Here is a 27,967-nt window from a genome sequence, read left to right on the forward strand (position 1 = left end):
GGGATCTACTCCTGGGTCTAACGGACCCAAGGAAAAGGCCCCAGGGACTAGACCAGGGTATGAGCTCATCAGCGCATCCTCAGTGGTATCTGGCCACACTCGGGTGTCCACCCGACACGGTCACTGGCAGGAAGCTGAAGGGACGTGCGGCAGGCAGAATAACGGCCCCCAAGATGTCCACATCCTAATCCCAGGACCTGCGAATAGGTGACCTGACTCGGCCAAATGGGCTCTGCAGGGGTGATGAAGGTTAAGGACCCAGCGGTAGGGAGCCTCTCCTGGATCGTGCAGGTAGGCCCAATGCAGTCACAGGGGACCTCGGAAGGCAGAGAGGAAGTTGAGGGCAGAGGGACGGGCCAGAGAGAGAAGACGGGTCGGATTTGGAGAGAGAGGCAGGGATGTAAACCAAGGAAGACGGTAACAGCTAGGAGCTGGGAAGGCAAGGCAACAGATTCACCCCTGCAGCCTCGGGGAGGCACACAGGCAGCCCGGGGAGCCCTAGCTGGGGCCTCACCTCCAGGACTGTGATCAATCTGGGGCGTTTCCAAAAGCGGACGGGCCGCAGTTTGCTCCCACAGCGACAGGAAACGCACACAAGATGCTTCCAGTTTTAATGCCCAACAAGCTGCCATTCCATTCCAAACCAAGCCTGAGAGGATGGAGTCTAAGAAAAGGCCCCCCTCCCCATCCCCCTTTCTTCTTATAAAGTAAAACCTTTAGGGAAGGAAAAGGAGGCAGGTTTCAGGACACAGCAGACCTGGGGAGTGACAGAGGGTGACAGAGAAAGGGGTACCTAGGAGGTGTCCTTTCTGAGATGCTTTACTCTCTCAGTCGGGTGGTGGGTCCTCGGGTGGCCACTACTCTGTAACTAAGTGTCCACGGTATTTCAGTGTCCCTGCGGGGATGGGACCACCAAGGTCACTCTCCCAGGGGATCCCAGACGCCCAAGCTTCTGCCTCACCACATGCTTCTGGAGGTTCCCCCCTCCTTCTACCAAGAGACTCTGCACACGCAGACACTTGCTCCTCCGGGATCCATCCTGGTTTCCAGAAACCCCAGGCTCTCCTGGGCTGCCCTGCGACTCCCTGAGGCAGTGGGGGGCGGGGGGGGATCAAACCGGGGTTCCAGCCCAGCTCCGCCACCCGCCCCCACTCCCCTCTGGCCTCTGCACAATGCGGGGCTCCCGGTGGCTTCTTTTCCATTTCATCCCAGCCCTAAGCATTCTGTGTATCCGTCCTCAGTTGGCTCTGCTCAGCTGCCTAGCGGGCTTTCTGCTGCGGGCAGTAACTGAATTTATGCTGCAACAAGAGTCTTCAAGAATGGGAAACTCTACTCTGTTCGGATGATGTCCAAACAAATCAGCCAGGATTCCCATGGACCAGCTTTCCCTTCTGACGGATGGAAGGTACCGGCACCCTGACCGCCACCGGCAGAGCAAGAGCTAGTCAAGCAACCCGACTGTTTTCTGTCTTGTCTGCTAACAGTCTGCATCGGTCTCTGAAAACCCGTTCATTTACTGGTTTGAGTCCATGACTCTTCCCACAGGGCCTGTCTTACCTGCTAGCAATCCCCCCTCAGAGTCTAAAACGATCAGTGAAGATCCTTGTACACAAAATCATCCCGTCTCCACGTAAACTGTTTACAGGCTGACACGTGGGATCAGCCATATTCCATGTCCTACTTTACCTCTCTGCACCACGGAAATATTTTCCTCATGTACCCGCATTTCTTTCAATTTCAAGTAAGCACACAGCTCAACACGAGACATTACGAACCCGGAGGTACACACGAGTCTAAGTGTGCGTCCTCCCTTACGCACCAACTTCGTAACAAAGAAAAATTCTTCCCGAGATGCCTTCAGCCACGAGTCTCAGTGAAAGGGGCTGCTTCATTCTGGTTTCCGAGCTGCTGTTTCGTCACCTCTCAAAAACCCATTTCATCGTTGTGAACAGATGTGAAGAGTCAGTGGTACTGGGCGTCATGGAGATGCATTAACTCCCCCAAAGCCTGCTCTGAACTACAATGGGAAGAATGCACAGCTCCCGACCCGGCAGTGGCTTCCAAGACGGTGCCACAGTTCCAGCCTGGGCCAGCCCAGCCCCCACGCCAGGGACCCACGGGGCTCCACGGGAGGGACAGCTGGTCTGTAATTCAGACACGGTCGGTCGAAGTGACAGACGCTACTGCTGGGTGAATTACACCTGGAGGCAAACCTCTCCCAACCTCAATTTCTTCAATGGCGAACCTCTAGGTGGAGGGAGGGGACCCAGCCGCTGCCGCGCTTGCTGCTCCCCACCTTGGGCCCAACCTCCTCATCAAAACCTCCCTGGCCTCTCTGGGGACCGGAGCCCCAGGATATGAGCCCTGCCAAGGGTGTGGGGGACGGTGCGGGGGGGGGGGGGGGGGGTCTCTGATTCTCACCTTCCACTCTGTGGCCCACAGCGTTAACTGAAGCTCCTCTCTAAAGAGAAATCCCCAAGGGCCTCGGGAGAAGAGACTGGTTTGGCATTGAGATGCCCCCGACCCTTCTCAAATACAGGAGGGACAAATATGTCAGGGGGCCGGAGAGACCGATGCATTTCTTTTCTTTTCTTTTTTAACGTTTATTTAGTTTTGAGAGACATAGAGCAAATGGGGGAGGCACAGAAAGAGAGGAGACACAGAATTTAAAGCAGGCTCCAGGCTCCGAGCTGTCAGCATAGAGCCCGACACGGGACTCAAACCTCAGACTCAAACACGAACCATGAGATCATGACCTGAGCCGAAGTCAGATGCCTAACCAACTGAGCTACCAGGCGCCCCCAATTTCTTTTCAAAACAAGGCAATATAAAATGAGGTTACCTCTTATATCGGAAGTCTGAACTGTTCAAAAGAATCGCTCCGTACCACCCAATCAGAAAAGATTTAGGGGTCTTGAGGCTCACTGTCCCTAACACCCAGAAGTGGGGGGTCTCTGAGACCTGGGTCAGAATATCCAGAGGTCAGAGCAGCAGCAGAAAAAGAAACCCGTTAAGGTGAATGAATGAACAAATAAATTAACTCCACCAAGTGGAAATTGAGAAGGGGGGCGGGAGGGGGAGGGGAGCGGGGCGCTGAGTGAGCTGAGTGCTCGGGGTGGGGCCAGGAAATGAAAAGGACGGGCTGCTGCGCTCCCTCCCAAAATGCCCGTCTGAGGAATTCATGCCAGAACGATCCATGAAAGGTCTTTTTCAGCATTTGTGGGTCTGCAATAAACCACATGTGACAAGTTTTAATAATTTTCCCTTTGTACCTGGGAAATGTGTGCTTGGGAAATACGCCAGGTCAGGCAACACAGCCTTGAATTCTTGTCAGAAGCACGATACACAGTCATCGTAAGCGCCTGCGGGAATCTGATATCTCTGGGGGCGTTCAAGGTCATAGCCAGGCTAGAAAGGCCAGCCAGCTCGCCCTAAGCCAGCCTTTCAAGGCCATGGATGCCTCTGGAGACCTACGGTATTTTTCGTTAGCAAGCTGATTCGACGGCGCACGACCGGGGTCTGGACAGGGAGCAGAAAGGGGCAGGGCTGGCCCCAGAGGGGTGGGGTAAACTGAGGCAGGTGCCACCCAGCTCGGCTCACCACTGCCCAGTGAAACTGGGCCCACCATTTCCAGGTCTTCCTCAAGGAAAGCTGAGTTTTATGTAACATTAAGTGATTTTTCTTTTAATACTGCTGATTTTTTTTCCCTAAAACACAGCATGGAGCGAACAAAAACACTGCCTCTGTTTTATTTAAGAATCTGTGGACGAGACGGTGGGCTACAAGGCCACTCCCTGAGCCAAGTTTCCTTGATCCTGTACTTGAAATTCATGCTCCTATCACTTAATCTGATGAACATTCAGATTTGAAAAGAAAGAATGACATCTCCACAAAATCTTAGCCATTTAGAAATAACTAGTCCCTTAAGTCCATTCTGGGCCAAGACGAGTAATAAACGGGACAGAACCTCAGCACCACGGCCCACGGAGCAGTTAATGCCAAGGATGGCTCATTTGATCGTTTTCTACGGCGTCCCTAACACACTCCCAACACCCCCCTCTCTTCTGAGCAACCAACGCTCTATTTCAAGATTCTGACCCCCACTGGTTAATAAATAACATTGAAGGAGGGTTTTCTCCTTAAGTTCCTGACCTCTGTTCTCTGAACTGACCCTGGGGCGAGGACCAGGCGGCGGATGGTAAAGCGCCGCCCACCTCCTAAATCTTTCTTGCTCCTGCGGGCACACATCTGAATGCGGTCATTGTCCAGCGGCCCGGGGCGCAGGTACAAGGAGGCATTTAAGGGAAGTGCACCCCTGAGAAATGAATGTGGTTCTGGAAACCTGGGGTCTGAGACCGCAGACCTCCGGCAAAGCCACAGACTTCCCCTTCCCGGGGTGGTTTTGGTCCTCACTCTCTGCAACGCAGTTACAAAGAGGCTTGGAGCCTTTTACACACACACTCGGAAGCATGCGGGGATTTAACCCGTCGGGGCTCTCTGTCATGACATCAAAATTTAAGACAGCCAAAAGCGGGAGACAGAATAAATAATCTGTGGCTGTGATGTACCTGAGGGGGCTGGAGAGAGGGCAGCTGCTAAAAATCCTACCACAGGGGGCGCCCGGGGGAGCTCAGTCAGTTGAGCGTCCGACTTCTGCTCAGGACACCGTTTCTAGGTTCGTAAGTTCGAGCCCCAGTCGGGCTCTGTGCTGACAGCTTGGAGCCTGGAGCTGCTTCTGATTCTATGTCTCCCTCACTCTCTGCCCCTCCCCTGCTCACGTTCTCTTTTAAAAATAAACATCAAATAAATAAATAAATAAATAATCCTATCACGACGGCTACTGGATAGGGATAAGACAATAGATTACCAAGTGGATAAATCAAGATAGAATATGGAATGATGCTAAATATTTAAATTCTAGGTATTGAAGACAGAAAGAGGAAAAATACCAAAATGTTTGCTTTTTCTATAACAAGCATAGGTTACACTTATAAAAATCTGCTTCTCGACCTATCATTTCATTGTACTTTTTTTTTTTAAGATTTTATTTTTAAGTAATCTACACCCAATGTGGGGCTTGAACCCACTACCCCGAGATCAAGAGTCGCTCACTCCACGGACTGAGCCAGCCGGCGCCCCTTCACTGTACTTCTCCATCTCCCAGCACGGTGACACGGACCCAGGAGTGCGCCCTTCGACGGTCTCTGCCGTTCCTGGGAGGACCTGTGCACACAGCTCTGGTTGCCTCCAGTGCTGTCTGTAAGGGGGCTCTTTCAAGGTCACTGGGGATCAGGAGAGAAACACATCCTTTTGGTTTGTCTTTCTAAGGACAGGACCCTGGAGAGACAGGTGGTGAAGACAGGACAGTCCAAAGGAAGGCTTCTGGGGGCTGCCAGTTTCCTGGCACCCAGCGTGGAAGCTTCCCCAGACAAGAGGGAAGGGATCAGAACACATACTTGACTGAGCCTGGGTGGCACACAGACCCTGAGTGCCAGCTCAGAACAGGCAAGAGTAGCCGGATGCCCTGGAGGCCCAGCCAGCATCAGCCCCCAGCCCCCCACACAGCGCACGGCACCCAGTTATGTTTCGTGAGGGGACACAGCACATGTAAGCTCTCCGCTCGAGGACAGGGGAGCAGGGCTGCGGTCACAGAGCCACAGGACGCAGGCTGATGCTTTTCATCTTGCCGGCCACGTGGCCTTGGGGACAGCCCCCGGCCAACCTACACCCTCACCTGCTGAACGGGCACCGTGGTAGTAACCGTGGGCGGGATGAGGTGCCCGGAGTGCAGGGCCTGGCGCTCAAAGCCGGTGCCCAGCAGGCGGCCACTTCTAACTGCCGTCCGCGTTCCCGGGTGACCTGCCCCGGCACCCGCTGAGGAGCCCTCATGCACCCTGGTGGGGGCGCAAACCGGTGCGGCCACGGTGGGAAACAGTCCGAAGCTTCCTCAAAAAGTTTAAAAAAAAAATAGGGGCGTCTGACTGGCTCAGTCGGTATTGCACACCACTCAGTCTTGGGGTCGTGAGTTTGAGCCCTCTGTTAGGCAGAGAGATTACTTTTTTTTTAATGTTTAAATTTATTTTTGAGAGACAGAGAGAGAGCATGAGCAGGGAAGGGTCAGAGAGAGAGAGAGAGAGAGAGAGAGAGAGAGAGAGAGAGAGAGAGACAGAATCTGAAGACAGACTCCACGCTCTGAGCTAGCTGTCAGCGCAGAGCCCGATGCGGGGCCCAAACCCACGAACCACAAGATCCTGACCTGAGCCAAAGCGAGACGCTCAACCGACTGAGTCACCCAGGCACCCCCAGAGAGATTACTTTTAAAAATTAATAATAATAAACAATTAAATTAAAAGTTAAAAATAGAACTACTCGGGGCACCTGGGTGGCTCAGTCAGTTAGTTAAGTGTCAACCCTTAATTTTGGCTCAGGCCATGATCTCATAGTCGCAAGACTGAGCCCCGTGTCAGGCTCTATGATGGGCGTGGAGCCTGCTTAAGATTCGCGCTCTCCCTCTGCCCCTCCCCCACTTGCACACATATACACTCTCTTAAAAAAAAAAAAATGGAATTGGCCTAAAACCTGTAATTACACTATTTACTCAGAAAATAAAACAACAAAGGAATACACGCACCCCTGTGTTTACAGCAGCCTTATTTATGACAGCCGAAATACAGAAGCCGTGCATGTGCTCCTTGACAGAAGAACGGATAAAGAAGTGATATGACATATATTTCATTGTGTGTGTTTATGCAATGTGGAATATTATTCGTTCATTAAAAAAGAATGGAATCTTGCCATTTGCCATCACAGGGATGGAGCAAGAAAGTATAATGCTGAACAAAATAAGTCAGTCAGAGAAAGAGAAGTATCGTATGATTTCACCTCCTTGTGGAATTAAAAAAAAAAAAAATGAGCAGGGTGCGGCGGGAAAGAGAGAAAAACAAGCCAAGAAACAGACTTCAACTGCAGAGAACACGCTGCCGGTTCCCTGAGGAGAGGCGGGGGGTGGGGCTTGAGGGGTGCCTTGAGGACGAGCCCCCCGTGGGGCTGGAAATTGTTAAAACGTTATACGGACGCCTCAGACTACTACGCTGTATGTTAACCACGCTGGAATTAAAGTAACATATCAGAGAACTTAAAAAACATGTAATTCAAAAATTAAATCGCGAATATAACTAATTTTACTGGAACTCTCAAAGCCTGATGAAGTTAAAACTGTATCTTAAAATAAAAAACCCTGGTTCCTGTTACTGCTTCATTTGACTAATCGATACCTGCATTGACATATGTTTTTATCTAACACGTAAATATTTTTAATTACCAGTTTTAAAAAAATTAAGTAAAGGGGCACCTGGGGGGCTCAGTCGGTTGAGCGTCCGGCTTCGGCTCAGGTCATGAGCTCACGGTTCGTGACTTGGAGCCCCATGTCAGGCTCTGTGCTGACAGCTCAGAGCCTGGAGCTGCTTCCGATTCTGTGTCTCCCTCTCTCTCTGCCCCTCCCCTGCTCGCGCTGTCTCTGTCTCTCAAAAAACAGTAAAAAAAACAAAAAATTAAAAAAATTTTTGAGTAAAATCAGGGCGCCTGGGTGGCCCAGTCGGTTGAGCATCTGACCCTTGGTTTCAGCTCAGGTCATGACCCCCAGGTAGTGGGACTGAACCTTGGGCTCTGCGCTGAGCATGGAACCCACTTGGGATTTCTCTCCCTCTCTCTGCCACTCCCCTCCAAAAAAGTAAAAATGAAATTAAATCACGCCACTCGTCAAGTCAGAATGTGGGAACTGAACACAGCCAGCAACTGCAATGGGGGAGTCAGGAGGCCAATGTGATGCGCGCGCCCCCCTCTCCCGTTCCATGGAAGTTAGCAGACAGGAGGGTCTTGACCTGCCATCAAGAGACGATGTGTTAGCAAGACCCAGGCCTCTGCAGAGGTCACACCTCCGTGGCGCTCCAAGTGCTACACGCTTCAGAAACAAGAGCTTCATGGGGCGCCGGGCAGTCGGGTGTGCATCCGGCTTCGGCTCAGGTCATGATCTCACAGTTCGTAAGTTCGAGCCCTGTGTCAGGCTCTGAGCTGTCAGCACAGATTCTGTGTCTCCCTCTCTCTCTGACCCTCTCCTGCTCATGCTGTCTCTCAGTTTCTCTCAAAAATAAATAAAACATTAAAAATATTAAAAAAAAAAAAGCTATTGAAAGCAAGGTACAAAACTGAATCTATAATTTCCAATTGTGCTTTAAAAGATTTTTTTTAATGTGTTAATAATGAAGGGGTGAGAAAAAATTCTAATAGATGCAAAGGATGATCCCTGTAGGGACACTCACATACTGATAACTAGGGGCATCTCGGCGGGGAGGGGGAGGGCCTGTGTAGACGGGGCAAGATGGAGATCTCAGGGTACGAAGGAGACACGCTTCTCACCCCACGGCACGGGCAGGGGCAGCCCTGCCGAACGTCCTATGCACGACCCAGAACTTGCGATCAATCGCTCTGAAATTAGCGAGCTGTTCCGGGTGGGGCCAAAGCCTCAAGAGACTTTCAATCATACACACGTCACGCCCCCCACGTACACATACTCACAGGGCACCTGTGCACGTGCACACATGTGCCCCTACAAACACAGACAGACAGAGACACACTCGTGCAGACAGAAATCCAAAGGGGCAACCACAGGCTTGGGTAAGGGACGCGACTTCACCCCCCTCCCCTCCCTGGACCGTAGTATGAAACACACAATTATGTTTCTACATAGACACGCATACACCTCCAGGTGGTGGATAAAATTAATGTTTATCAACTTCTCCTCTGAATCTACATTTTCACTTTCTCTGTAATGAGGACGTTAGTATTTGTGATTTTAAATGCCTAAAAAAAGTTTGTTGTTTTTTTACTATGAAAGAATTCCTGGCAAAGACGAACGAGTCACAGGGCTGATTCTACCTGCTCTTAGGAGAGCACCTGGTGGACCACTCACGCCAAGAAACAAATGCATTAAAGAACTCCATCACGACCACAACCCCTCCCCCCTCGCCCAGTGCCCCCCACCCTGCAATGCTGCCAAACATCCAGGAAGTGATGGGATGCTGTCCGGGCCGAGCACTGGGGAGCACCTCTCTGTGGCCAGATTAGATCTATTTCATCTCCCCTGGGAGTTACTGGAGGCGGCAGGCGGCGCCCAGCACCCCTCGGGCTGTTATCAATAGCTGAAAAAAAGACACTTCAAGGCCTCCAAAGCAGAATGTGCATAGGAAGCAAATTTAGGAAATCCTGCTTTCTGTTACAGGAAACGAATCCTATCCCCAACTGGCAGAAATTATTCTGGCAGCTCCAGAGTCAAGTGCGTCCTGGTCTCTCTGTGGATTCCAGGCACGTGACCTGGCCTGGACCAGCACCGTTTTACTGATAGAGAATTTCAAAGCTAGGCTTCTAGACCTGGCCAACCCTACGTGGAATCTTGGAAACAGGAGAGCTTGCCGAGAGGTTGTGCTGGAATGAGACGCAGCCTCCTTTCTGTACGTGGTATCTGTACAGACACGGATTTGTATTTTGCGGTATGCATCTTTTGAGATCGTTTGGAAGGCGGGTTAGTAAAATATTAACAGCGCTTACACCTTTAGTTAGTAGGATTACAGTTTGCCTTTTAGTATCTCACCTGTATTTTCATATATTCTGCCATAAACATGAAAAAGGTGTATGATCATAAATAAAGCGGGAGGGGGAGGGGGAGAGACCAACGAGGTAACACTGACCTCTGTGAAGGCACCAAAGACCAAGAGAAAATACCTCTTTTTTTTTTTTTTTTTTAACAATCACTGCTCAGAATCTTAGACAAATGAGGTATGTCTGAATCTGAGTGCAATTAATGAACGGGAGAGGAGAAGCACAAAGCATCCCGTGAAAGCGGAATCCTCATGGAAAAACTCTGCCCGGCCCCACGCCAAATGTGTCACAAGTGGGTGGGGACCGGGAGCATGGGACAGGCGCTGAAGACCTCCGTATGCAGGCCCGTCCGCGGCCAACACGGGAGCTCCCGGGTGGCGGTGCCATCCAGACCGCCACCTTCTGAAACTTGGCCAAATGCCGATCCCGAAACCCCCCACGAGCTACTGGTTCCCAGCCCCTCACTACCCAGAATCTGGCCCTCAGCGGTGCTGTCTCCCAGTTCCGAATGGGAAAAAACCAAGATCAAACAGACTAAATGCGGTGGAGAAATGAGGACAGATCTGAACCCTGTGGTTATTACAGCTCAAGTCGGAGCAAATGGGTCACAAATGGGTCACCTCATCCGTATCTGTCCGCCCCCGCTTCTCCCACTCTGCACGCAAAGTGCATCTCAGAATCTGGCCAAGGGCTACGACGTTTTCCACCCCGAGAAACCTGGTTCAAGTGTCAGGGGTCACGGATGAACTGGGTGCATGGCTGTGCTGCCCCACAAACCCCAAGCAGACGACAAAGGGTCAGTTCCCAGGAGCCACAACCCAGCCGTGCCCCCACCGGAAGGAGGAAGAAGCTACCGGCAGGGAAAGCCACAGCCCAGCGTCCTCCCATTTTTGAGCTTTGGATTCTCATTGCGGTGACCGCCCTGGGCTCCCCAACGTTCTCTACTTGGTCCAGACCTTCAGAACCCTCCACTCACCAGGGAAGCCCCCTCTCTCCTTCCTAAAATAAACGACAAGAAGTAACTGGAAGCCCTTGTAACGCTAGTGGAAGAGTAAGATGGTTCAAAAATGATTCTGGGAGGTGTGGGGGGGGTCTCAGCCGGTTAAGCGTCTGACTTCGGCTCAGGTCATGATCTCATGGTTTGTGGGTTCGAGCCCCACATTGGGCTCCGTGCTGACAGCTCAGAGCCTGGAGCCTGCTTCGGATTCTGCGTCTCCCTCTCACTCTGCCCCTCCCCTGCTCACACTCCCTCTGTTTCTCAAAAATAAGTAAAAACACTTAAAAAAAGGGTATTGGGGTACGTGCATACAATTATCAAAAGCTGTCTTTTAAGACTATTCAAAATATTGGGGAAAGAGGGATGATGAATATTAAGTTTAAAACAGAGGGTACAAAACTCTATGCTACGATTCCCATTGTCAGTTAAAAATATAGGAAAATATATAAGGGTGTCTGGCTGGCTCAGACAGTAGAGCGTGCAACTCAGATCTCAGGGTGGTGAGTTTGAGCCCTGTGGCAGGTGTAGAGATCACTTAGAAACAAAATATTAAAAAAGAAAAGATACTGGAAGATCACACATCGAAAAGTTCCTAGTGGCTTCTAGAAAACAACTTAGTAAAATCACTAAGAGTTTGGGTTCTGACAACAGCTCCCTGGGTTAAAACCCCAGCCCGTCACGGGGAGCGGCTGCTATACGACCAATTAGCAAGGGGAGAATGGCCGCCTCCCCGTGTCAGTGTCTCTAAGAGCAGGTCACGCCAACAGCACGTGTCTCCTTAGAACTGAGGACAGTGTCATCGGCGCGGACACGGAGCCCGCACAGTAACTAAAGGTCAGACTCAAACTAAGGGAACGGTCTATAAGATAATGGCCTGTACTCTTCAAAAGCGTCAAGGACTTGAAAGTCAAGGAAACCCAAGTTCCAGAGCCAAGGAGACAAGAGGTGTGACACCCGGATGCAGTGTTCCTGGACTGGATTCTGATCTGGGGGGATGGAGGGGGGGTCTCATTTTTGGTGAAGAAGCAAGAAGCTAAGTCAGTGGGACAACCAATGACATTTCAGTAACACCTGCAGGACATAGAATTGTACTGTATCAATGTCAATTTCCTGATTCTAAAGAATGTCCTTGTTTTTTAAGAAAAAAAAAATAAGACACTTAAAAGCAAAAAAGAACCGAGGGCGCCAGGGTGGCTCAGTTGCCTAAACATCCGACTCCAGCTCAGGTCATGATCTCACAGTTCGTGGGTTCAAGCCCCGCACTGTGCTCCACACTGACAGTGTGGAACCTGCTTGGGAGCCTCTCTCTCTCCCTCTCCCTCTCTCTCTCTCTCTCTCTCTCTGCTCTTTTCCTGCTCGCTCTCTCTCTCTCTCTCAAAATACATAAACTTTAAAAAAACTTAAAAAAAAAAAAACGAAAAAAATCATGTCTGCAGCTGACTATTCAAAGATGAGAGACAATGATAAAGCCCAGGTAGAAAAAGGCGAACGTTGGTAAAATCTGAGTGAAGGTTGGTAAAAGGGAAATTCTTAGTACTAACTTAACAACTTTTTTTTGTAAGTCTGAAATTATTTCCAGGATAAAAAGTTTAAAAAAAATTCAGGTGACTTTAGGCTAAATATTTAACCTCTCTGTCCTGGATTGTTCTCTTCTGAAAACGGGGATAATAAGTCTCTTAGTCGCTAGAAAGATTAAATGAGATAATACACGGAGAGCACTTCAAATATCATCTGACGGATCAGATACTCCAGGAAAGTTTCCTATTGTCATCTTTCAAGAACGAGATTACAAATGACCCAGTTTCTTCTTAGAGTTGACTGAAGTGTCCAAATTTTCTATACTGGAAAGTAACGGCTTTCCTAATCAGAATACAAGTTTTCTGGACAGGAAGGAGGGAGAAGGAAAAGAGACCAGAACGTTCCCAGATTGGTGAAATATCCCTATGCCTCAATCCTACTCCAGTCAGGAAGACAAAGGACATATTATTTTCATTCTGGCCGAGTGCTCCCTATACACAGGCAGAGTGCTCCCATGTCCCCGGGAGAGAAAGCAAACAGGGACTTGTCACAGAAAACAATACAGGTCAACCACGCTGCAGAGTCCCTGCCCTTGAACATGGAATCACATGAGTCCCTCTGGTTCTAGCAAAAGAATGTGCTTACATATAAACAACAGCGTGGCTTAGTGAACTTGGTTAGAATCAAACGCTTTAGTGTTTCAAAAAGGACACCGCTGTGAAAGTAAAAAGACAGCCTTCTAGGAGAAAAATGCTTGTAAATCATATATCCCATAAGAGGCTTTGATCTAGAATATATAAAAAAGCTCTTTCAACTCAACAACAAAAAGATACATAATTGAAAGGGGGCAAAGGACACTGGAGAGGAGAAGATACACAAATAGCCAATAAGCACATGAAAAGGTGCTCGGAATTACTGGCCATCAAGGAAATGCAAATGAAAACCTCAGGGAAGTTTCACTTCACCCTCCCTAGGATGGCCAGAGTCCAAAGGCCTGACAAGGACACATGGTGGCAAAGGACAGAAACCGGAACCCTTCCACACTGCCTGTGGGGACGCAGAATGACGGAGCCACTTTGGACAGCAGCGTGGCAGTTTCGAAAAGGTCAGACAGCCCGGCAGTCCCGCTCCTAAAGACACACCAAGGAAAAGGAAGACGCACACCCGCCCCAAAACCTGCGAAACAAAGGTTCACAGCAGCGCCATCCATGATAGCAAAAAACGAAGGAAAAAAAGCAGCAGTCCGAATGTCCATCGACGGAGAAATGGATTCACAAAACGTAGCATTGGCCACCCTGTGGGTGGAGTGTCCGGACTCGGCAAACCCAGAGAGACCCGGCTGCGGCGAGGGCCGGAGTCCAGGAGGATACGGGATGGGGCGCCTCCTTTTGGGGTGATAAAAACGTTCTCAAACTGACCGTGGTAACGGACGCCTATGTCCGTGAACACACTAAAATTAAACACTAGGCTGTGTACGTTCAATGGGTAATTGCGTGGCATGTGGAGCGTATCTTAATAGAGCTGATGTTTTTCTTAAAAAAGGAAGATATGGTTTCAACGGGACCCTTGAGGGCTGGCCATCGGAATCACAAACAGGATCTCCTGCTGTTTGCGTACCTGGGGTGATCTTTATTTTTTCTTTTCTATTTTAATGAAGTATTCTGAGTCACTTCACTGGTTTAAAAATTTTTTGGGGGGTGTCGATTGATTTTTGAGAGAAACAGAGACAACAGGGGGAGGGCAGAGAGAGAGAAGGAGACACAGAATCCGAAGACAGGCTCCAGGCTCCGAGCTGTCAGCACAGACCTTGACGCGGGGCTCGAACCCGCGAACATGAGATCGTGACCTGAGCTGAAGTCGGATGCTTCGCTGACTGAGCCACCCGGGCGCCCCCTATTTGGGACATATCTTACGTCCTGGAGAATTCCTTCTGGAGGGAAGAGAGTCCTGCAGGCACGTGACAACGGGGCTCCCCTGCAGCGCTGTGTCGACCACCCGGCCCGTGCCCACGGACAGGTGGCTTCCTCGGGGAGCCCCACCCCAGCGTGTGCAGAGCAGGCACGGCCCCTCCCGGCGCCCCCCCGCCCCCCTCGCCGGCGGCTCACCTCATCCGGGCTGGACGCCTGGTACACGCGGCAGGAGTCCTCATAGTGCTTCTCGGCCTCGGCCTGGTCGGTCACGCCGTTGGACTCGTACACGGGAGTCACGTTGTGGCACAGGGCGATGGCCTTCACGGCCTCGTGCACGCGGCTGCTCATGGTCCGCCGCACCTTGGTGGTGAGCGTGGGGCCCTTCTGAGCCGGCGGGTCCTGGGATTGCTGCGGGAGAGAGAAAAGAACGAGGAGGAGGGCTGGAGACACGGAAGGGTCTAGAACGTGTGGAAGAAAAGCCACGCGGAGATACAGTTTTTCTTCCCGCGGCTTCAAAACACGGCACTCGGTTACGTCTGCAGTGACATTGCTACAAACGGCAAGGAATTTTCAGGAACCTAATCGTTTACGATTGGCCAAAAAACAAAAAAAGGCAGCAAAATAGAGGAAACAATTACAATTCAGTGACTGGGGGGTTTCTCCCTGTGAACACGGGAGCCTGTCTTCCTCTCGGTGTGCCGGGGGCCTCTGACGGCAAAGCCCCCACCACACCGCAGGCGAGGCTGGTGCAGCCACGGCTCCTCACTGGGCACCTCCGACACCTGGGGAGGAAACTTCCCCACGGCGGGGGCCGGCCTGCACCCAGGGCTCCACGGACCTCAAGTGCCCGCCCACGGCCCGCGGAGCCCACCTGGCCAGCCCCTGCCCACCGCGGCACCCTGCCTTCTTGCCACGTTCCTCCTCTCTGCTCCGGCCTTTCTGTTCTTCGAACACTGCCACAGTCCTTCCTGCCTCGGGCCTTTGCACCCACCTTGCCCTCCACCTGGCACATCACACCCAGATCAGCAGGCCTGCCTGGCTCCGCCTCCTCAGAGAAGGCCTCAGAGTCCTCGCTACATCCCCAGAGAGGCCCTCGGCAAGAGCCCCCGCCCATCTTCCCGCCGGAAGTGCGGGACGTCGTGTTCCGTCTAAAACCGACCTGTTTACCCGGCGACTCTCCAGCTACACCAGAAGAGACCTTGTCCAGCTGCGTGTTATTCATCCAGGACCCACAGAGTGCCCGGCGTGCACAGGTATTTGGGGAGCAAACGAACGACTTTGCGTTGCTAAAGGCGACAGTGGCGCACCTTCCCCGGACGTGATTTTTTTTTTTTTCTATTTCCAGGAAGAAATAAATATCAAGTTGGCCAACATCGGCTCTGGGTTTTAAAGCACAGTGTTGGACAAAAGGAACTCCTGCCACAGTCTTCCTCCACGGCTGAGCCCCGGAAGCAGAGCCGTTTCTGCAGTCGCTGGAGCCCACAGTCCATTAGAAACAGATTTTACGCAGCAGAAGAGAAGCGATCCGATCCTTTAGAATGAAGCCCGTCTCATGCCCGGGAACACGCGGTTGCCCAAAATAGAGACCAGATGAGAAGAAAACAGCCTTCGTTTAATTTTTTTAATACTATTTTTAGCAGTGGCATTAGACTCCTCAGGTAATTAGACAATTACGACGTTATCCTGGCCAGGCGGGCACACGCGGTGCTCTGGCTTCCTGCTCTGTTAACCTCTGGTGTCAAGAGGACACAGGTGTCACTTCCAGGCCAAAGGGCACCGCATGGTTATGATAATTAGAGGAATGAATCCGAACTCCAGTTTAAATGAATCATCATTGGCCAAGTGCTTTTAATTATAAGGAGTTTAACTCTAAAATTATAACAAGGACTGGAGATTTACAGAAAGGTTCTCTCCGCTGGAAAGTCTGAGTCCAGAACGTTCTAAGCTCTGAAATTCATGTTCTAGCCACAGATGTACGTGTTCAAGTTGCCCACGTAGTTCAGTACCTGGACCGGGTGTTATCCAACATGGGGGCGATCAGAACAGGACGTCTGACAAAGCCCTGGCTTTGGCCGGGAAGGGTTGGGGACAGCGGGTGGGAAGGAAAGTTCGAGCTAAGGGCATCCCTCACAAACCTTTGGATTTTATAAGCGATCTGATTTCACGTCTACAGGAGCCAAATACTTTCCGCAGTGTTTCAAACGTGAGGCGGCCCAGAGCCTTGGGGTTTTGTATTCCAGGGGAAACGAGAGCAAGGCTCAGAGTTTCCAGAGACCCTACTTCCAGAGCAGGGCCCTGTCTGAGAGCAGATCGGAAGAAGGTGAGGCTGATTTGCCCCAACCTACATCACAGGCGATGGGCTTACGTAATGTCCCCACGTCCATCTACGTCTCTCTCCAATCCATAGTTAGCCCCTTCCCAACCAAGATGTCTCGGGGGAAGGAATGAAAGCCATGGATTCTGAAACTGCTTTAATTAATTCTCCAAGAGAAGCCTCATCCGCGCCGTGAACGGCAATCCGCACAGATCAGGAAGGCGCTGCTGACGACCAGGGGCTCCGCTAGCGTCCGTATGAGGGCCCGGGGTTCAAACCCCCTCACGCCGCCCATATGGAAGAGTTTCACGTCGCACAGTGTTTACCTCCAGCCTCCTCCACGCAGGCCCTTTAACCTACACACATTTCTCCTTCCTTAACAAATACCAGGGGAAAATAAAAACAGATGTGGCATCTATCCGCAGAGGCAGGCTGCCGCTCTTTTTGCCCTGGGGACAAACTACTGGTCCTCTCGTGGAAGGGGCACCAAACAGCTCCGCACGAGGTCAGGAGCCCGAGGAGGAAGAATCGGGACCTCCACATCCAAAGGCCCCCTTGCCCCGGCCCTCGGGTGGGAACCTCACACCACGTGACGCTGCAAGGTCATTCTACGTAGCCCGGCCGATGCATGAGGCGCAGAGGTGACAATGAACACTGGGCTCCCTTTCTCATTACGGATGCAGGGCAGGGGCACTTCCCAACGAGAACTCCAGTCTCTGCACTGGAGGGAACATGAGTGCAAAAGCTCAATGCTGAGTCGCCAAGAGTTAACCGTTTTCTTCCCAAAATGCAATGAAGTCGTCACCACTTACGAGCATTTGTCATGCTCACGGCTATGATGAATGGGCTGCAACTGGTAAAAATACGCTTACATCACAGAGGAAGGACCCCTGTGTCGACAGCACCACTTCACTCCCCAAATAAAGCTCAAAGCTGAGAGCTCGTTAACCTCAAAGGGCCACCCCCACCGAGACGGGCTCACAGCCACCACTGCCAAATAGTCACCTGAGGTAGAGGATGATCAAGCGACGGAGTAACTACAACGTTTACTGCTTAGCAGACGCCTTCCAGCGTGACGCAGGCAGCGCGTTTCAACTGGTTGAAACTGAACCCCATGTAACGCTGGGGTTCTCCACCGGGGGCCTCTGCCCCTCCCCCACCACCGGGCAGGGCCCGGAGATGCTTCTGGTGCTCACAGCTGGGGGAGGGGCGCATCAGACACCAGGATGGGAGAGGGGGCAAGGGAGTTGCTAATCGCCCTGCCACGCACAGCACGGCTCACAGGACAAAGAATGATCCAGCCCAAGACATCACCGCGCCGGGCGGCCAAGGACCAGACACGAAGCCAGGACCCGCACAGGGCGGGGAGGGGGGACTCTGCTGCGTTAATCCAGAGCCCGATGCCGCCAATTCCAAATTTCAGAACTGTGTTCACCATGGACCATTGCCTGAAGTTTTTAAATCTTGCAAATACTGCATTAGCATAGTTGTCATCTTGACTGCTGTGTTTGGGGATGTTGTGGGGGTTTGCTGGCATTTCAGGCGCATACCTCAGTCTCCTTACCCTAGTCCCAGCCCCACTGGAAAACCATTAAGAAGTATCATAATCACTGACGTGAGTGAAAAAAAAATTAAGTTGGTGTGTGCTCACGCGTGTGTGTGTGTGTGTGTGTGTGTGTGTGTGTGTAGAAAAGTAAATTTGATAGAGATATTCCAACAGTGGTTCTTAACTGGAAATGCCTCTCAGAATAACCAATAAAGATTTTAAGAAATATATATGTTGGGTCTTCTATACGTAAAGAATGCAGTAAGATAGACACATAGACATAGACAGATACAGAGAGAGATTTTATAAACTTTACACACAATTCTGAGGCTCCACTCTAGTTAAAAAGAATTAGGAAAATACGATGCCTTCTTGCTGAGAAGGAAGAAGAAACATAGAAACAAAACACACATACCTCCGGACACACAAAGGCAGAGAAACAATTTGGCAGTTTATACACCCAGGTGTTAACATGGATTCTCTTTGAGTAACATAAATCTATACTTTTTTCTTTGTGCCCATCTACATTCCTATTTCTTCTGCAGCAAAGAAACGTATCCTAGAGGCACCTGGGTGGCTCAGTCGGTTAAGGGTCCGACTTCAGCTCAGTCATGATCTCATGGTTTGTGGGTTCGAGCCCCGCATCGGGCTCTGTGCTGACAGCTCAGAGCCTGGAGCCTGTCTTTGGATTCTGTGTCTCCCTCTCTCTCTGCCCCTCCTTCTCCCTCTCTCTCAAAAATAAATAAACTTTTAAAAAATATAAAAATACAAATAAATTTTGCTTTAATTTTGAAGACGAAAATGAAGAGTGAATTTTCTTCCGGTAACGGCCTGGATCATCCAGCAAACTGTTCTGGAGTCCACAGATTTAGACGCTGATATTCTGAGAAATACAGGGAAGCTTCAGATTCACAGCAGCAGTTCTCAAACTCTGCTGTTGTCTGAAAAACTCACCCAAAACCCTATGTTTAGAGATTCTGACTGTCCCAAATGACCTGACCCAGGAGTTCCAAATACTGGACTTTCTGAAACACTGGCCTAAAAATCCCATTATTAAATTCTAAATTCAAGTAGATGACTGTAATGGGATCAGGAGAATCTTGTTAGAGTGGTGGGTAAAGTTTTGTTTTGTTTTTTTTTTTTAATGTTTGTTTAGTTGAGAGAGAGAAAGAGCAGGGGAGGGGGTAGAGAGAGAGGGAGAGAGAGAATCGCAGGCAGGTTCTGCACTGTCAGCACAGAACACAAGGTCGGGCTCGATCTCACAAACTGTGAGATCATGGCCTGAGCTGAAACCCAGAACCAGACGCAGAAATGACTGAGTGGCCCAGGCTCCCCGGAGGGGTGGACATATTCTACAATCGGGCTGGAGCAATGGCTCACACCTCTGTAAATTTACCTTTTTTTTTTTAATTTTTTTTAATGTTTTATTTATTTTTGATACAGAGAGAGACAGAGCATGAGAGAGGGAGGGGCAGAGAGAGAAGGAGACACAGAACCGGAAGCAGGCTCCAGGCTCTGAGCTAGCTGTCTGCACAGAGCCTGACGCGGGGCTCGAACCCACGAACGTGAGATCTGACCTGAGCCGAAGTCGGAGGCTTAACCGACTGAGCCACCCAGGCGCCCCTGTAAATTTACTTTAAAAAAAAAAAATCACTGACTGGGACACAACACAGCTGAATTTATGGCTGTTTTAAAAACCTGGGAAAGCCTTCACAGCCCCGTCACAAAACTACTTATGTGCTCACTGCAGGGTTTTAGAGGTTAGAAGAGAGGAAAGGACACAGCTCACTGGGGAGGTGGGTGCTGTGACCCCGAGCTCACTCCAGACTCCAGACGGCCTCACCCTGTAACACCGAGGTATTTTAAGTCCAAGGCCAGGATGGGCAAACTAGTTTATGAGCTTCCGCTAAGAAAGGGGCGTGGGGTAGAGTTCATGGTAGGCCAAATTGTCTTCTGCCTTTTAACACTTTATAAGAGAGTTATCTGCGCTGAGGTGAAAATGGATCATAAAAGCTGAACTATGGAAGTATCCCGAGAAGAGATGGATTCTATAAACACCATGAGCTCCCAGAAGCACCACTGAATGGGGAGGGGTGTCCCCTGCCGGGGGACACGCACCGTGACCGTGAAGCTGTGCCGTGTCATCGTCGGTGGGCCAGCGGCGCTGAGAAGGGGGCTGGGAGACAGGAGTGTTCAGCCGGGCACTGGGAAGTGTGACAACCCACCCAGAGGACCCCCTTGGGGCGGGGGGGCCCAGAAGGCAACTGGGGGCCTGCCCTCAGCGAGCAGGGGCCACGCCTGGACCACGGGCACATCTCAGCCCCAAGAGGGAGCGGACAGTACAAGGGGTACCCTGTGCTCCCACGAGAGGGGAAGCAGAAACACCGTGCAGGGGGATCGGGAGGGAGACAGTAGACAGTCGAGCAAGGGAGAGCACAGTTCGCTCTAGCAAGCGAGAAAGGATCGCCACACGTGAGCAGGAGGGAGCAGACATCACCACTGGCCTGGGACCAAAGGCAGGTGGGGATGCAGAAGGAAGGGGCGCTTCTCAAGCCCTTGGAGGGAGCGGCAGAGTAGATGGCAGCGGTGGTGGTTGGTCACTAACACAAGCACCTCGGGAAGTGAAGCAGGTGTAGTGAAGGAGGGGAGAAGGTCAAGGCCACGGTGTGCGGTCCTCACCACCCACACACAGCCACAGAAGCGAGCAGGTGTCTCCAGGTCAAAAGCTCCAGGTGGGGGCGGCGGACAGCGAGGGGACCTCCTGGGACAGAGGCACAGAGTCGGAGACAGAGCCCAGGGGCGCCAGTGCCACGGAGGAAGACAGGTCAGAGGGCAGGAACGGGGGCTGGCTGTGGCCTTTCCTTCCTGTTCGACAAACCCCCGTGGCTTTTCAAGAACCCTAACGTACATCTTTGACAACAGTCCATGGGCCCAGGTGGAGACAAGCCACAAAGGCCCACATGGGGAGCCTCGGAGAGGAACAGGAGTGTCACGGCTGACTGTACAGGAGGACGTGACCTGGATCAAATGAACTGTCCTCCATTTAAAACCCACTCCCACTTCCCAACCGCACCTCCTGCTCTGCCATTCCTAGGAGATGACCCTGGAAACCTGCATGCCTACCAGAGAATGTCCCAGAAGATTCGCTGTCCAATACAACTGTGCCACGAAGTATTCCTGGGTCCCACCTTTAACCCAGAGAGAAATACTTGCTGCACGTTTCCAGCTGGACTTCTGACAACAAAATCATCGTCTATTGTGACAAATTGAAGCAAAACACGGGCTTTTTATTCCCATCTCCAAACGAGAGCCTCAGCATGTACGGGGGTAAGCAGTCAGGCAGCCCTGGCATGTCTCCGAATTACCAAGGCATTTGTTGGCGTGTCACCTTACGTTTATTTAAGTTTATTTAGTTTTGAGAGAGACTGAGACAGAGAACAAGCAGGGGGGAAGCAGAGAGAGGGGGAGAGAGAAAATCCCAAGCAGGTTCCGCATTGTTAGCACAGAGCCCAACTCAGAGCTCAAACCCACAAACCGTGAAATTATGACTTGAGCCAAAATCAAGAGTCAGATGCTCAACCGACTGAGCTGCCCAGGCGCCCCTCATTTTAAGATTAAAACACAGAAGCCCAGGGGCACCTGGACGACTCAGCCGGTTAAGTGTCCAACTTCGGTTCAGGTCATGATCTCGCGATTCACGAGTTCGAGACCCGCGTTCAGCTCTGCACTGACGCCTGGAGCCTGCTTTGGATTCTGCGTCTCCCTCACTCTCTGCCCCTCCTCTGCTCACATACTTTCACTCTCTCAAGATAAGCAAATGTTTAAAAACAATTTTTAATAAAAAATTTAAAGAACAAAAACAAAAAACCTCACAGAAGCCCAGCTCTCCCTAATCTTAACGGGTCAGAATCCCTCAGGTGCTCCTTTTGTTTACGCTCCCGAGGAGCCAGGTAGGGAGCCACTGGTGTAACTTTTTAGGAACATTAAGACACGTGCCAGTAATTCCTTTCTATGAAAAAAGGATCGAGTTTGAGAAAGTCCGTGGAAAACCACGCAGAGAGGAGACGCAGCGGCCCCTCTCTGACAGGCTAACGTCCGGCATGCGATCGCCGACTGGAACACGGACGCTGACCGGCCATGCCGGTTCAGGAGCGGATCGCTCCTCCCCCCCCACCCCACCCCCAGCCCTGGCTCCTAACCCGGAACCGGAAGTGACCCTAGCCAGTAAGCTCTCGAAGCTATTTCCGACGTGCATTAATGGGCAGACAAATCCCTCTCAGGCTTTTCCTAACGGCGTAGGCATTTCAGTAGAGCAGGTTGACTCGGGGGAGGAGGCAGATGGGGGAAAGCTGACCTGCAATTTTATCCAAAACACAAAGGACTGATGGTCACCATGGGTTTGGAAGGCGAGGGGTTTGGGGAGGAGCGGGAATGATGGTGAACGGTATGTGGTTCCTCTCGGGGGATGAGAGAGACAGACTGCGGTGACAGGTGCACAGCTCTATACATATACCAACCCAATGAACTGCTGACGTTAACTGGGCGAACTGTACGCTTTGATGAACAATACCTCGACACAGGTGCTAATAAAGGCAAAGGAAACGTTTCAGGAATCAAAACCAAAGGTTTTACCTGGGTGTAAATACTAAATATGTGGCTCTGTACTTCATCCATGGAGTCGAGGCCGTAGGCCACGGTGCCCAGATGCAGCCGTTTGAAAACCATCTCATTCTGGGTAAGAGTTCCTGAAACATAGGACAAATGAGTAACTGAGCCTGCGTCCTGCAGCCGTTAGTGACAGTGATGGCAGCTGCCGTTTGCTGAGAGGCTCCTGCTAGCCATTGGACGCTGGTCCCCACGCCGCCCCTGCAGGACCCACTTCTCTGGTGTTCGGCCTGCCCAGAATCTAACTCCTTTTCTTTTGAAGATGGCGTCCTGGGTTTCCATGGGGGACATGACCACCGTCACTCCCTGGGCTGATTTAGACAGAGAGTCGGTCAGGGTTGTGGACTCATTCTGCTGGCCAAGACGGTGACATGGGGCATACACTAGATTCTATCCTGAAGGAACCTGAACCTTGAGCAGACGGATACATGGATAGAAGATGAACAGGGTCAAGTTCACCCCAGTGATCGAGTCCCACAGAGACCATCCCAGGGATTCTGATGCGAACACTCCCAGACATTTTCTGGTTCTGCTTCCTCCAGAAATCTATTTTTTCTCTGATTTGGTGAGCCGCCCCAGACCTTTCTAACAGACTCTCTTTCATCCCGTGGCCACTAAACGGTAGAGGTGAAGCCTGGTCCTCAGGATCCCCATTCTAGCCGCTCTGACATGAAACTGCGAAGCATCTGGGGTGCGGTTATGAGGACGTGAAGCCAGACTGCCTGAGCTCAAAGCCTGCTGTCGCCCTGGGCTTCGGACAAGGCAGTAAATACACCTCCCTACGCCTCACCTCCTCATCTGTAAAAGGGGACAAAAACGCCCACCTCACGAGATGGTTGAGGACTGACTCAGTAAGTATGCAGGAACGCCCAGAAGAACGCCGTGCACGGAGTTAGTGCCCTGTAAGTCTCTGCTGCTCGGAGGCGGTGGCGGCCGTCACATCCCCATCGCCAAATAACCAACCCTCATTGGACGGTGCAGCGGCGCCCGGCTCTCGCACCCCCAGGAAGAGCATGCGGGCCCCTCCCCTCAGCCTGAAGCCCGCGAAGGCCCGGGAGACAGCTCACCTGTCTTGTCTGTGAGCAGGTAGGAAATCCTCCCCAGCTGCTCGGGGATGGTGCTGGAACGGACCACAGTTCCGGGGATCTTCGCGTCCCTCCGAATCACCCAGCTGTACACGATCTTGCCCATGTCCAGGTTGACGCGCAGGCTGATCAGGAAGCCAGAGCACGCAGGTTAATAGGGTGTCTGCGAGCGGCCCAGGGTCTCTGAGATGGCGAGGACCCTAACACCTGTCGCCTGTGCCAGAACATCGGGAACCATCCCTGGAGACGCACGTCCCTGCGCTGCACCCGCAGAGCCCACGAGAGTCCACACCGCCGTCAGAGAACCCCCCGCCTCAAATTCGCACCACCTGAGGCTCTTCTAGTTCGGACTAGAACAAGGCACTGAAGATTTTAAATGCTTTTAAGATACCGACAAGGTAGTTGTCTTAGTCTGTCTTTTGTTTCTAATGACTGGTCCTCTGAGCCAACATGGTCTGAGAACATAACGTCTGAAACGGTGGCAGAATATACGTTAACAAATTTACCATGGAAACCAGTAAGTGCGCAGCTTGGTGGCATCAAGTGCAATCACCCTGTTTGTAGGACTGTCACCAACCACCCGTCTCCAGACCTTCTCATCTTCCCAAACTGCAATGCCACACCCATGACACATGCCCCCCTCCTCTCTTCCTCCCGCCCCCGGGACCCCCAAGCTCCTCCCCGTCTCTCTGAATTCCACCGCTCTCGGGAGCTCACGGGAGAAGAATCACACAGATCGGCCCTTCGGGGACTGGCTGACTCCGCTCGGCAGGAGGCCTTCCGGAGTAAGCCCTGTCGTATCTCCCTTGGAGCCGACTCAGGACCGGTCGTAACAGGGTCCTCCCAGCAGCCCGGACCCACCTCTGGAGCTGGCAGAAGGGATGCCCTCTGAGCAGCACCCCTGGCGGAGAGCAGGCAAGATCTCTGGAGCAAACTCTAATTTGAGAAGGGCACCCTCCCTCCCGATGCTAGAGCACAGCTCCAGCATCCCAGAGCACGGCTCGCGTCCCTGACCCTGACTGCTCTCTGCCGACATTCAAGGGGACCACGAGTAACAAGAAGACCATGCCGCGGCGCGTCCTCCGCTCACCTGATGGGGATGATGTTGGAGAACAGGAGGAGGAAGCGGATGATCTGCAGGTACCACCGGCCAGCGAAGTGCTGGAGAGAGACCATGACCAGCGACACCACCACCAAGGCACCGAAGAGGATCTTGGTGAGACAGTTCACCTCCAGGTCAAACAGGCCGATCTGGGGGACAAGGCACAAAGGAGAGCTTGTGGACACCGGCGTGACCCACGGCCCACCTGGAGAACCGGGCCTGCACTCCACGCCTCCACCCCGGTGACAGACTGGGACCCGTCACCCCCTGCACCTTCGGTTGAGAACACTGGGCTCCGTGGGCTAGAGTTCCTAACAGACAAAGAACCTCAGACAATCCAGATTTCAATTGTTTTTTAATGATTAAGAAGATTTAGACTTGGGGTGCCTGGGTGGCTCAGTTAAGCATCTGACTCTTGATTTTGGCCGAGGGTGTGATCTCACAGTTTGTGGGACTGAGCCCCACATCCGGCTTTGTGCTGACGGCTCAGAGCCTGCTTGGATTCTCTCTCCCTCTCTCTGCCCCTCCCCGACTCATGCACAGGCACTCTCTTTCTCTCTCAAAAATAAATACATTTTTTAAAAAAAAAGACAGAGACTTGCAAACACAGAAGCAGTTCCTGCTGCGTTTGGTGGCACTCCGCAGGGCACGGCCCCCACCACCCTCCCCTGCAGCCTGCACACTGGCTCCGCCCCACACACCGGGCCGCCTGAGGGTTCAGGGCACACGCACAGTGGTACCGACGTTTCAGTGCTTCACTACTGAGCACGAGGATTTCAGTCATTACACAGTTACATCGATGTGTATGTGGAAAAACGTAACTGGCACACCAAGGCCGTGACGTTGCAGAGACGCGGCCTGGGGAAGGCTGACACGTCGGACTCACAGCACCGTAGCTGTGACGATGGTCGTGATGGCGAGTGGCAGTGACCACAGTTTGGGAAACACAGCGTTCGTCCCCAGCGTGGACAAAGGAAGTGATTCTGCGGGGTCTGGCTCCTAGAAACTGGAGAAGCGGGAAGGCCAGGAGGGCCGGGAGGGTGGGGAGGGCGGGACATGGTGCAAAAGAAGCCGTTTCGGTGCCGCCACCAGGCAGACCGCCAGGCATTGCCGGTCATCAGTGGGGTGCGTGAGTCTGAGGCTGCCGCTTCCTCACTGTGCTTCTCAAGGCCACCGCTCGGCTCACGTGCGCCTGGGGACGCACCCGGGCTCCTGGGCTGGGGTGAGGATTAACCCGATGCACGGGAGGAGGGAGAGCGCACAGCACACAGCAGGTGCCCAACAGTTTTAACTTAAGAGCTTTAAAACTTTTATGAATTCAGGGCGCCTGGGTGGCTCAGTCGGTTGAACGTCCGACTTAGGCTCAGGTCATGATCTCAGTGTTTGTGGGTTCAAGCCCTGCGTTGGGCTCTGTGCTGACAGCTCAGGGCCTGGAGCCTGCTTCGGATTCTATGTCTCCCTCTCTCTCTGCCCCTCCCTTACTCATGTTCTGTATCTCTCTCTCTCTCTCTCTCTCAAAAATAAATAATAAACATTAAAAAAAATTTTAAGGAAAAAAAAACTTTTATGAATTCATACATGTATATACACATACATGCTCACGTTACATGTCTGTATCTGCTGGTACATGCATGTGAAAAGACAGGACGTTTGCATACATGAAATAACACAGGTGTTCCTGTCTTTATTTTTATTTTTTTAATGTTTATTTATTTTTGAGAGACCGAACACAAGGGAGGGGGCAAAGAGGGAGACACAGAACCAGAAGCAGGTTCCAGGCTCTGAGCTGTCAGTGCAGAGTCCAACGCAGGACTAGAACCCACAAGCTATAAAATCATGACCTGAGCTGAAGTCAGATGCTTAACCGACTGAGCCACCCAGGCACCCCTACGGTCTTTAAATCTAGCTCCTCAAGGCACCTGAGTGTCTCAGTCGATTGGACATCCAACTTCGGCTCAGGTCACAGTCTCATGGATCGTGGATTCAAGCCCCACGTCAGGCTCTCTGCTGTCATGGCAGAGTCTGCTTTGGATCCTCTGTCCCCCTCTGTCTCCACCACCCCTGCTCATGCTCTCTCTCTCTCTCTCAAAAATAAATAAACATTAAAAAAAAATCTAGCTCCTCACCCAGCCAACACCAATCATCAAGATCCATCAAGTCAAAAAGTTCTGACAAGCCGATGCATCTTAGGACCCCCGTACGCACCTTACTCCGAGGATTTGAGGTATTCATGACACTCCGGAGTTCTCTGCCGGTGTAAAGAACAACACCCACAACAGTGCCTAAAATGAGGAAAGCACAACGCAAAGGAATGTTAATGAAGATGATGACCCAGGGCCACGATGACCAGTATGGTGGCCACTAGCCACATGAAGCCACTTAGTTTTAAGTGCGGTCAAAAGTTGGGGCACCCGGGTGGCTGAGTTGATTGAGAGACCAACTTCGGCTCAGGTCATGATCTCAGGATCCATGGGTTCGAGCCCCACATCGGGCTCTGTGCTGACAGCTCAGAGCCTGGAGCCTGCTTCCGATTCTGTGTCTCCCTCTCTCTCTGACCCTCCCCTGCTCATGCTGTCTCTGTCTCTCAAAAATGAATGAAAGGTCTACTGCTCAGTGCTCAGCAGCCTAATGGCTGGGAAGCTGGGGGAAACGGAGGTCTGTCCTCTGTGCCACTGCCCTGAGGCTTCCAGAGAAGCCTAGAACATTTCTATCTCCTTCAACAATTACGGGAGTTTATGAACACTCTTCTTATTAGAGCATATTCTTCCTGCAGAGTCTGATTCCTTTCAGAAACTGTGTGTTAATATTGGAGGGATGCCAGTCCACATGGTGGTTCTTTCCTGAGAACTTCCCTGCTCCCTCTCACCCCTGATATCGTGCTTTCTAGAAGTCAGCAATTTACAGAAAAAAACATTAACGTTAGCTAACATTAGAAAGGATGCTCAGCTTTGTGAATAATCCAAGAAATGCAAAAGAAGCCATTTCTACCCCTATGGCAGCAACAAAAATGCCACAGCTTGAGAACATCCAGGGTTTGCCAAGAGCTGGTGAAACGGTCCTGTTGTACACCTGTCAGCTGGAGCACAAATTAGAACGACCTATTTTGGGGTGAAACTGGCAACATCTATTGAAAATTTACCACTATCTCCCCTTTCCAGCGTATGCCAGGACAAGGC

General features: G+C 51.6%; 1 protein-coding gene across 1 annotated transcript in view; it reads right to left on the bottom strand.

Moving 5' to 3' along the window:
- ATP9A (ATPase phospholipid transporting 9A (putative)) overlaps nucleotides 1–27,967 on the bottom strand; it is a 103,298-nt gene that overhangs the window by 27,701 nt on the left and 47,630 nt on the right. Inside the window, exons 10-14 of the mRNA XM_029917968.1 lie at nucleotides 26,997–27,073; nucleotides 24,780–24,940; nucleotides 23,672–23,814; nucleotides 22,572–22,684; nucleotides 14,275–14,487 (exon numbers count right to left, since the gene is read on the bottom strand). Of these exons, the coding sequence (XP_029773828.1) occupies nucleotides 14,275–14,487; nucleotides 22,572–22,684; nucleotides 23,672–23,814; nucleotides 24,780–24,940; nucleotides 26,997–27,073 (707 nt within the window). The remainder of the gene's footprint in view (nucleotides 1–14,274; nucleotides 14,488–22,571; nucleotides 22,685–23,671; nucleotides 23,815–24,779; nucleotides 24,941–26,996; nucleotides 27,074–27,967) is intronic.

This window comes from Suricata suricatta, chromosome 12 (genome assembly GCF_006229205.1).
Source record: "Suricata suricatta isolate VVHF042 chromosome 12, meerkat_22Aug2017_6uvM2_HiC, whole genome shotgun sequence".
NCBI lineage: Eukaryota > Metazoa > Chordata > Mammalia > Carnivora > Herpestidae > Suricata > Suricata suricatta.